Source organism: Argentina silus (assembly GCF_951799395.1).
Source record: "Argentina silus genome assembly, chromosome: 4".
Classification (NCBI taxonomy): domain Eukaryota; kingdom Metazoa; phylum Chordata; class Actinopteri; order Argentiniformes; family Argentinidae; genus Argentina; species Argentina silus.
This window is the reverse complement of record NC_139658.1, coordinates 394,912-407,022: the sequence shown is the minus strand read 5'-3', so window position 1 is coordinate 407,022 and position 12,111 is coordinate 394,912. Positions and strand designations below refer to the sequence as shown.

At 35.7% G+C, this 12,111-nt stretch overlaps 1 protein-coding gene across 1 annotated transcript in view; it reads left to right on the top strand.

The window, feature by feature from the left end:
- Positions 1 to 11,747, top strand: part of cntn6 (contactin 6) — a gene marked incomplete at both ends in the record, with an annotated part of 33,230 nt that extends 21,483 nt beyond the window's left edge. The window contains one exon of the mRNA XM_083667611.1: positions 11,644 to 11,747. Coding sequence (XP_083523737.1) covers positions 11,644 to 11,747 — 104 coding nt within the window. The remainder of the gene's footprint in view (positions 1 to 11,643) is intronic.
- Between the last annotated feature and the right edge of the window lie 364 nt (positions 11,748 to 12,111).

The following is a 12,111-nucleotide window of genomic DNA, read 5'->3' as shown; positions in this document are numbered from 1 at the left end:
CAATGTTTATTTGATGTATTGCTTTCTTTGGGTCATAGTCTTTTCTTTCGGTCTATTAAATTAGTTTAACTATTGATAAAACATGCAGATTAGATTTGATGGATGGGAATACACTCAGGCATGTTTTATTGATTTGTCTATTTATGTGTTTGCTTACTTTTCAGGTCTTAATTCAAAGGGAAATATCCGCTCATATCCAAGCAAGATTTGTGCAATTATGTTTGTTACACTTTCAAGGATCATTTTATCGAACATCAACATGTAATGCCTTTGATTAGCTCTAACTTTGAGACCAATGTACCCAGCAAGGCACACATGTAATACCTGGATTATTGCAGTTGATAATACAATATTTATTTAATTTTATTGTAGTGGCTCTCCCATCTAGTGGCTCTCCCATCTCATGATTGTGAAAACAACATGATGATTCAACAAAGCTCCAATTTGTTGCCTTACAATTTTATTCATGTTACCAAGCTGTTGCGAATTTTGGTTTTAGATTGTATGCAAAAAGGGCAGGTTTTCTAATGTTGAATGTCAACATAATTTACCAATTATAATGGTGTAGGCATTAATGATATTCAGAAGTGAATCGGAATCCATCAGTGAAGTGACAGGAGATGATGTCTGTTTAGCATCCGTAGAGGGATGTATAACTTCACAGAAATCATGAGCAGGTAATACTTAACAAAAACCTACATACAGTCATGTAGGTACAGTACATTAATCACCTGCAACTACAGAGTAACTATTTTGAATTAGTAAGAAACACAATTGTGTTATCAAAATGACTTCAAGTTAATTAAACTTTTTAAATTAACGGCATTGCCAAATGGACATAGTGGAAATACAATGTGGGTGGGGAAATACAATAACCCCCATGCTAATTAATTCTCTCAGTTAACTATTTCAGTTGGCATAGGGTATCGTAGTGATCATTTTCATGGGGATGAGTTGCACTGACTATAAATTAATGAAAGAAATATGATTACATGAAAGTTACATGAAATTAAGGAATATACAATTTGTAGAAACATTGTGGTTCTCTTGGTCATATCAAGCGTCTCTTTAAAGTAACACTGTGTCTTTTTCTAATGTTTAGACATACTGGACCTCTCCCTTGGTGCCTCATCCCTGTTACATGTTTGCCCCATGTATTTGTAAAGTTTTTCTGTTAGGATAACTCAAGCGTTGAAACTGTATGGGGCTATTGCTGTCAGCTACCTTAGCATAGTTTGGTATAAACCCAACTGAGACATGCGTACACAATTAAGACTCACAGCTGTGTAAATGTGAATGCTGTGTCCTTGGCACATGTGGTTTAGAGTACACTTATGTTTTTATCTTGAACTCAGTCGCAATGTACTCCAGAAATCACCAGGGATCATACAAATTATGAGATACAATATTGTATTTAGGAATATATACCACTTTCATTACAGATTCGTTATCATGATATTTAAAAACATCCAATGGTGTCACCATCATGTATTGGTCCATGCTAATACTCAGACATTAGTATGATTAGATATTCTCGTAATATGGCAATACTAGGCAAATAAGGCGTGAATCATGTAAACACCTTATTCTGGTTTTGTTACCCTGAATAAAGCCTTAATCGGAGGCTCCAAATAGAATATGTGGAATATGGAGTTAATTGTTTGGATTATAATAGGACTATTAGGACATGTATACACCTTACTCTGAATACCCCTCTCAATCTGAGTACAATTAATGGATAGTTTCATAGTCTGTTTTCAAGCATATTAGTGAATAAAATGGCTTTTATTTAGTTAATAAGAAGGACTGAATTATGCACAATTAGCAGAAAAACAAATATTCCCAATAGCCTTGATGAAAAGTAGGGGGAATCTACAAGGTAGACATCCGTTTTTGCTTTGTTTCGTTTTTTTTAATCTGTGGTTATTGTAGGGCCTTATAGGATGGCAGTACAATATGAAGGGTTGGCAAGGAAATGTGTGTACTCTTAATACCAAAGCAAAATATTAATAATCTGACTCCAAGTAATTTAATTCACACTACAGTATGTGTGAAGAAGTGTTGAGTTTGTGCTGATTAGAGCAATAATAGTCAAGAATTAATTGAATGAGGCTTTAATAATATTGTAAACTTTATTTATTCTAAATTATTACAAAGCAAATAAATCATAGAGAAATGTCATAGACAGATGTCAATGTCAATAGTATAAAAGTATAGAGAGAGAGAGAGAGAGAGAGAGAGAGAGACACACACACACACACACACACACACACACACACACAAACGACAGACCACATGATCTGCTACTGTACCCACAAATCAAAACCAGGACACAGAGAAAGAATCTGTCCTCTACATTCTGTTTTATACCTGACTTCCAAGCATAGTATTTCAATTAAGAGCTGTTTGCAAGGAGAACCAATGAGACCTCATCCTATCAGTTATATTCATATAACACCACAACATCAACATATTCCTGAGGGCTTGGGCTTATTAAACATCACAGAGAGATCACAATCATTTTGATGGGGGGCAGAATTGATGTCTGCCCCTTCAGTTATAAGCATACATAGAAAAATGAATCTGAAGCATAATTATTGATCCCAAAAACATATTAATCATGGAAATACCATCACAATCGCAATGTCACAATTCTTAAACAGAAAATTAATTTCACCACCAAGGCGCTTTTAATGCTAGAGATGTCCGAGATGAAAAAATAATGCCATTCATTTTTGTTTATCTAATGTATTTTGTTAAACAGTTAAATGGAGAAGATTGTTGTTACTATTGTTTAAACGATAGAAAATACTTTTCCGCAAACTTTCTGTGCGAATTATCGAAACATATGATTAATTTGACACAGCAATCACGATTTACTCATTCACAGGTGCAGCGTAAACCAGTAAATTGTCGGTTTTTGGGGAACGCTTTCTGAATCAGGTTAAACCGCAGGTATGCTAAGTGACATTGCCCCTAATGGTTTGTATTACTGTAGAAAGAGGATGGCCATTTAATTCTGACATCATATGCAGTTATGTGTTTTGTCTGGCCAATCATTTTCAATAAGATTCTGTGAAAAAGAATCCCATCTCTGTGGTATCTATGGATGTTCTTGAGGTTTTGTGCATGCTATCGTCAATACATTTATTTGTGTTCAACATGACATTATGGAGTACCTTTTGGAAATATATAGAGTACTACACATGGTGGTCTTCCTTATGTCCCTCCTTTGAACATTAGTTTAAAACTTGATAATATATGGCCTATTGATACTACTATAACTAGTCACGCTTGGCATGACTTAAACGCCATGGAGAGACAGCAAGTCTGGATCATGAGACTCTGCTATACCTTGAGATGATAATTTAAAATTGTTTCCATCAAGTGTAACTATTTCTAAATTTTCCAATGTTTTGTAGTGAAGAGATTCCAAGTTGTGTGCTTGTATTGATGGCAATTAGTTTTTTCCTGAATTGATGTATGATAAATGTGAATATGTTACATAAGTGATTGAATACTATTGTATTAGCATACAAAATCTATCTCTGTGAGATGTAAATGAAACTGAATAAAATTTCACATTGAAATCTCCTTTTTAACTCTGTATCATTTGTGTGATTTGAATGATAGTAATTCATCAATTAAAGGGATAGTTCAACTAAATTACAAAATCACATATGTGTTTACTTACTTTGAAATCAGTATGGACAAGGACAGACTGCATTGAATCCACACATTGGCTCTGTTTATCTAGTCACTGTCACTGTCAAAGCTAGCATTTTTATTTTTTTATTTATTGCCCAAACCATTTATATTTTTATCAGACTAGAATCACTAGAATGTGAGTTGTTGCACTCTACTGTAAATGGCAGATGCTGACCCACATGATGAGAAGCTGAATATACCCACAAACATCGTCCCTACTACCCAGACTTACAAGAATAATACTTTAAAACAAGGTTCATGGGCAAACTGAGTTGTTCAAGTATTTTCTTTTCTTCTGAATAACAACATTGTTGGCTACCTTTCAGCCAGCTGTTTTTGGTATTTGTGGTTAATATAGCAGGTAGATACAGTACTTTAGAAAGTATGTACAGTACAGTGTATGAACAGTGTGAATGTACAAAGCAATACTCAACTCCCTAAAGGTAAAAAAAGAACATGGTGGATCTCATGCTCCCAATCTACTGTACTGTATGTGGTTGCCTGGAGACGATTCCTCGACATAATGATTGTTAATTATCAATAGCCCAAGAATAACCTCTGATGAAAACATTAATTATACATTTGCTTTCAAATGCTTTTTGGTTGCTCGTTTAGAATGGAAAATCAACCCTTGAAATCGTCATGTTTTCAGACAAAATGTCTGCTGTATTCATTTTATAGAATATTGTGCACCATGCTCAGTATATTTTCTGAGAGAACAAAGACTACTTCAGAAAACAAATTGACTTGCAATAGGCAATTAGAATGGTAAATACAGAGGTTAACATTCAGTAGGAAAAAGCAAGTCCATACAGATTTGTTAATAAATATAGTAGTGGTACTATTTTCACCTTGGATGTCTTATGTCTAAATCTTATATTGTTTTTTATTTCTCAATGTTTGTCTTGATATATTATACTTATCAACATTAGATCTATATTTTGATAGATTCAAGGTACAGTAAGTGAAAGCTGATGAATGAAAATGTATTTGGTGAGAATTTTGAAGTTTGGATCTATAACATAATACTAACCTACAGCCAATGCGTGAAATGAAGACTGTGTGACGGCTAGTATCCATCCACACAGAGGAATAATCTTGTCAGTTTTTTTGACAGGTAAGTGTCTGAACATGGACATTAATCTCCTGAGAACTCCTATAACTCTGAGGTGTACCAACAGCTTTTATAATGAATACTAGGCAGGCTGTCTGAAAATAGAGGCAGTTGTAGTGGTACTGTAGCAAAATTGTCCCTACTGCATGTCATTTTACATTATACAAAGGTTTTCAAAAACGAATTCCCTTCAATAAAATTGTGCCCCAAATGTTTGTTTACTGGTCTTATGAAATAGATTATTCATACCCATAGCAAAGTTGTCCTCAAGGTTTAATTTTATCCCTATTATGTCTCAATGAATAATATCTATGAGTAATATTATCAAAAGTGTAGTATTAATTGTGTGAGGAAGTTAGGGACAATTCTGTGAGGTGTCTCTTCTGCATTTATTGTGGCTTGCTTAAAGTGAATCTACACTTACTGTACCCTAGGAAGGGGGTATTGCTCTCTGACAGAGTTGGTATGAGAGAATAGGACTAATAATTGATGCAAGTGAAATGTGGGAAAGTAGTCTGTTCAGTCAACCAATATTTCTATCAATCAATCTCTTGGTAAGCATTAGTCAGTCCATTACTGTTAATAATACACCAAGACATGATTTACAATTTACAATTGGATCTATTCGGATAATTACTATTCAATCTTTTAAGGGACTGTTCATGTTATAACTGTCAGACCATAAAAATGATTATCTGAGTCATTACTGATGTGCACCATACTTATAGTTACAGTATTCTCTTATGAATGGTGACCTCCACACAAACTAGTCATGCTTTCCTTCTACAGTATCTATCTCAATGGAGTCGCAATCCACTTTCAGTCTTATATTATACAGCAGTTTCATTCTTGACAATACTTAAATAGCTGTTAGATAGAGATCAGTTAATTCAAGAAGGGACAGATTAAACAGTCCATCCTAAGGGCATGTAATGGATCTTATGCATAACAACGAGAGAACATTTGGCCCAGATTTTCCATAGATAGCCACATAAGTGGTGAAAGATCACTGTAATTACACAAAGGAGAGGTCTGGTAGAGAAATTCTCTTGCAATTGAAATGAATAATTTTGGTTAAAGAATGGGTATCAAAGTCCAATTGTTGGTCAAATCCAGGATCTAGCTTGACATTTGCAGTAATTAAAATGTACAGAAAAAAATATGCTAGGGGTGCAAATATCAGTCATGGTTAATTTCAGGGTAAATTTTAATCTCAATGCACACATCAGACTTTTTTTTCTTGTATGGATACGATGTGGATGACTACCGGTATGAGAGTTTTGGAAACTAACATCAATCAAGTCTATTTTTAATAGACAGTCCCATTTTACAAAACTTCAATCCCCTTTGAGTTTAAGCTGGCTGTTCTGTAAGACGGAAACTCAGATTTAAATATGTAAAGCAATTGGTACAACCAGAGCTTGACAGAGCATTGCCTTGAGTCAGCCTTTGCTTGAGCAGCAGTTTGTGACCATTTAATACAAGTTGGTTGTGATCTACCAATAAAGATGTACTTAGATCATAATCAAAGTATAGAGCAATAGCAGTTGATTAAGAGTAATGATGGTGAGCCTTCATGAGTTCTGAAATCAGTTATGCCCTTAGGGAAGAAAAACAATATTTTCTCAGATATTTAAATAACTTACTTTTGACAACATCTGAAAGATGATCTGGGTGTCAATTCAATTCAGAATTCAGTTCCATTATATTCTATGTGCAGTATAATTACAAATTACCCTTGTTTTTTGTTGTGAAACTCCATGGTAGGGATGGTTTTTATTTCAGTAGAGTTGGGGAGGTTACACTGACACTATATTTTCTGTTATTGCCAAGGTGTAGGCTGTGAGATATGTCAGAAAGTGACAGTGTGTGGACCTGAGCTGAGCTCTAAAGTAGGGATAAAGTGGTGTGATGGACAGAAGATTGGCTGAGAATTAAAAAAAGACTATGAGCCCTCTCCAACCACCATAAGACAACTGACAGGCAGCCTGTAGAGCTCTCTCCCCAAGTTCACATGGAAAAGGCCCTCTGTGGACAGCCACTGTTGAGAGTTCAGACTTACAGAAATATTGAAGTCATCCCTCCCATTCAAGTGACTCGTAGGTGTACTACACAATTCAATAGAGTCCCTTGGTTTTTAATGCTAAATACAACAAATAATTATACTATAGAGTCTGTGTTAAGTAACTTGTTGACATGGTGCGAGCCAGCTCTCAAGAGTAGTTTCTGAGGCCAAAGATGCATGCATGGTTGTACACTGAACAAGTAAAGGGACAAAGGAAAACATTCAAAATGACACTTGAGTAAATTTCAGACATTGTGCACCTGTGGTGAAATCATACTGTACTGTAGGACTTTCAAGTTATGACCCCAGAAACGACTGCATCCAGTTATGACCCCAGAAACGACTGCAAATACCGAAGATGTAGTGAGTGTGTTGTGGTAAATTTTGTAGAGTGGATTGGAAACCAAGCTGGGCCTCATTTCCTGATAGCAATGGAACGTAAGCTTTTGCCAGATCAGTGTTTTGTTATTCTCATGTTATACGTCATGTAGGTTACTGGCTAGCCTCCCTAACCTCAAGGCCAACTTTGCCCCCAATAACATTGTTGTGTGTGTGTGTGTGTGTGTGTGTGTGTGTGGGGGGGGGGGGGGGGGGGGGGGGTTAGGGTTAGGGTTGGGGGGGGGGGGGGTTCTTGGGGGTCTAGGTAGAAAGCAAACACTTATAAGCTACAAATGACTGCCTTATATGTGTTCACTAAAATACAGTATTACCACATTTAGAAATAATTCAGAGATTAGTTTGGTTAGTTAATGTTTTGCTTGCATTTATAAATGACGGTGGACAAGCAAGCTAGCTGCAGTATTCTAGTTTCATGTGTTTGATGATGGTTTTTCACTGTATGGTACTCTATCTAATAAAATGTCTGTTTCTATAACAAAGGTTGTGTGTGTTTATTGTATGCAGCCAATTTCAGATCATGCTGAGTGAGAAGAAAATATCATGTCACTATTTATGGGTGGTATATCAAGGTCTGCATGGCTTATAAACCTTTCTAAACGTTTGAGGATGAGTTGTTACAACTTTAGATTAGGTGCTGCAAAACACTCTACAAATGATTAATACATTATTTATTAATGTATTTACAAATAATGTATAAATGTAAGGATGTAAATGTAAATCATTAACTAACCAAACAAAGTTTATCTCATGTATTAATGTTACTATTTATTATGATATATATAGTAACTAATCATTTACGAAGAATTGAATATGGTGTATAAATGTTGGAATAATAATTTGTTAATAGTTAGTTCAAGTGTTACCAACATATGCAACAAACATAAAGATGCAGTAATTGGCCTATACAGGTGAGGTGACAAACAACCAGGCCATACATTACAATATATAGGAACATCAAAGTCATCTGTTATATAATAAATGTAAATACCAACATCAACAAAAAACATAGGTACAGTATAACAATTTAGTTAGCTGACTTGCAAAGAAGACACAGTACACATCATAGCAAAAGTTTGGAACGTTGACAGATTTGCCTGTGAGGAAACTCTTTGATTGTGTAGTGGAAGGAAAAATAATTGGATCAAGGCTTTAGAAATATCAGTGTGTTTTCTGTAGCGAAACAGGTCTTTTGATTTTCAGTCCCTTGTCAGGGGCATGTACTGTGTGAAACAGGAATGACATTTCAATTAACGTGCGCAATTTATTTGAAACAAGACACGACATGAACATGCTACTCCTCTAAATACTTCAATTTGTGATTGTTTTAGACAGTTGCTTCCAATTGACTTTTAATATTGGTGAACTTGTCTTTTATCTAAAATTATTTTCACAATTTTACCAATTAACCTACAGTGTAGAACCACTGTAGCTAAAGATAATGCACATGTTCTGTTGAAAATAAATAACTTTTTCATCACGATTTTGATTAAAGGATTAACCATAACATAAACAGTACAGATACAGCATTTTAGTTTGTTCATAGCCTATCCATTGAACCATAGTTTATAGGCATGTATTTTCCCAAGAGAAGTCACACTGTGCGTTCCCCTTGCAACATTAATTGCTGTATTCTATTGCAGAGGCACAGTGGAGTGACAGTGTGTTCTCAGAAATACATGACATTTTATAGACTCAAATTCAAACAATGGTAATGTTGATTGACTTGTCTCTGATAAGATCTAAAGTAAAACAAGAAGTTTATGACCTTTCAACATCCATCATCCATGCTGACATTTTGAGTTTGATGCCAGAGCATCAAAGACTTCAGCCGGCTTAGTTAGGAGATGAGAATGAGATGCAGGAAAACATTAGTGTTACTACACCAGAAGTCATGGTACTGGAGAAATAAACAATTAGACACACATGCAACTTGTTACTTATTGGTTCATGAAAGCTTACCTGTGTTAAATGTTGACTATACAGTACCTGTATCTGTGAGATAACATGTGGGGCATTGATCAATATGCAGGGCATACCCACATACCTATAGTCTTCATATTTGCAATATTGTACAGCAATTGTATTGCTTGTATCCAGTTGTTTTGTCATGTGCCTGGCAATTTATTTCTCCTCCAATTGAGCTTCAGTCCATCAGCATCTAAGCAATCTGGAGGAACAAAGATGTCTCCTTATCTGCTCTACCCTGTCAAACATCCTCTGGAATTTCAGCCCATTAATGCATGTATGCCATTAACCCTGTAATGCCCTGGGGTCTGCACATTGCCATGTCGATCAGGAGGATTCACTCTACTGTAAATAATTGATTAGGAATAGTGCTGTACTGTACAGTATGTCTGGTCTTTTGAACCAACCCAACTTTCAACTCTATGTTATAGGTATTATTACAGTGTGCAGGGTACTAGAACAAAATAATCAACAGGATCAAAATCAGTGCACAAAATAGGCCTATATTAGTAGATTACCTAAAAACAAGTAGACAATTAAATAATTTTCTAAACCTTCTAATCGGTTTCTAAAGGGTTTCCACTATATATTTGGTAGTAATGTATAGTACTGTGGCTTCCTTTATGACTCAAGGCTCTAGATTGCAGTAAATGGCTGTTACAGGTGTTCCAGCTTTTTTTTTTTTTTTTTATATCCTGAGGAATCCTGAAATGGATCACAAAACAAACAGATATACGGTACTATGTTGGATAATTTAGCACATTTGGTGTAACTTATTTGCTAAGATTCAGAACTGTAATTGATGACACTATACATCATGAAGATAGGAACAGCCATGATAGCCATGACTGTGAATATGGGTATTTGCGTCATTTTTGAGATCCTTCCAAAAATGCTAAGGGCCTTAATGACAAACTGTGTAAGCTAAATTATTCAGCGGCTGTGACAAAACTGTGCAAGGCTAATTAAAGTAATCATGTTGCTATGCCACACAATGGATAAGAGGTCTGTAAGTCATTGATGATGTCAAACGTTATCTCTTTATGTCTAACTTTAGCACCTGGCCTCTCCATGTTTACCATACAGAATGAATTCAAATATCCACCCCGTCACACAGGTCATACACTCAGACAACATACCTTGATTCGGAAAGCTGTAGTTAATAAAAACGCATTTTGGCAATGGTTCACTAAAGGTTCTCAAAGGTGTATTTTGTAGGTTTCATTTCGGCGAGCAACACAACCATTGTTGTGCATGTAAATATGAATAACAGCAGAGCGATTAGCATAGATACATAGCTCCTTTAAGCTGATTTGCTCTGTCAATTAGAGCTTCTAATTGCTGCCTAATTGGTTTGTTAAGATGAAAAATAGACCAGAGTCGTATCATTAGCACCAGAGAATGGGCTCCCCAGTGCATAACCAAATGATGCATTAAAACCATGCCAATCAAACATGCTGTATGATCTGACCAAATGATCAATTTCCTAATCATATGACAGTGTCCTCTGAACCTAAAGACTCAGATGGAATATATAATTCATACAGGAAAAACATATATGTAGCTTATTATTGAATATTGAATGAATACTGTGAGGAGACAAAAGAACAATTTGAATTATTGTGAGAGAACTATGCAAATATTGAATCAAAAGGATGACTGCCTTTACACTAAATCAAATTGGAAATATTCCACGTTTCTTTCTCTCAGGAGCTGCTACAGATTTAACAAAATACCACAAGGACCCTTATAATCAATGACCTGACTATGTAATGTGCAGTACATGGCTGCCTGCCTCCAAAGATAAAGAAGATGAGATCAGTCATACTGATGATGATTAACAATAGCAAACTGCAGTCATAGTGTTAATATGGGAGACAAACCTGTAAAAGATCATACACTTGATGTACTCATGAAATTAAGAATATATTTTCATAAGGTGAAGAGGACCTTTTAGGATGAATAAGGAAATCAGGAGGGGATGACAGAAAGCTATAAAGTAGTACAATGTTAACAATTGTCTGTTATGCATGGATACACTGATAATTAAAGCTCAGTGTTGAGGAATGATTTCCGTTCATTCATCTCACAAGGAAACTGCTTGTGTGAAAAGTTGATAATCCACTGACTATTTAAGTAGAGAGAAGAATGAGAGTGATCTTTGTTATTGCTATGCCAACAAAGGTATCACCTCCTGCAAGACAACACCTGCCTTCCTATATATGCCATTTAGCCTTCCTCTCTCTCTCTCTCCCTCTCTCTGCCTCTCTTCCCTCCCACCTTCTCCCTCTCTCTCTATTTCTTTCTATAGCTATCGCTCTCTCAAATTTAGAATGATATAACTCTCTTTGTTTCTAATGTTTCATTAATGTGGCCATGTAATTAAACACAGAGGAGAACCTGGTGGTGAGCCAGGATGGAGGGTTGGCTGTAAACCCCTACAGTCTGATGAGTCTGCCCTTGAGTGCGGTGCAGAGGGACGTAGTGTGTCGATGATATACTTGAGGAAATTATTAATTATTTTACTTGGCTAGATGAATGGCACTATGGCATCTAGTGGTTGTATTGTTAACATTGTAGCAACTATGGCTAAGTTGTGATAAGTTGTCACTCCTTCCAATGATATTTACCAGTTTTTATTGCTCTTACTAGTACAACCTTAGCTAGATCAGCTTACATATTTTGCCCAAAACATCTGCCAAGAGGCTGGCTAAATCCCAGCATGCACTTGCATGTTGAGGGCTTTTGCTTCACAGATCCCCATTGAAACTGGTCTTTAGGTATGCTCCAACCATATAATGAAAATAAACTGTGAGTTTCCACATAAACTTGAGAGGGCATGTAGCTCTTATTGTATAAG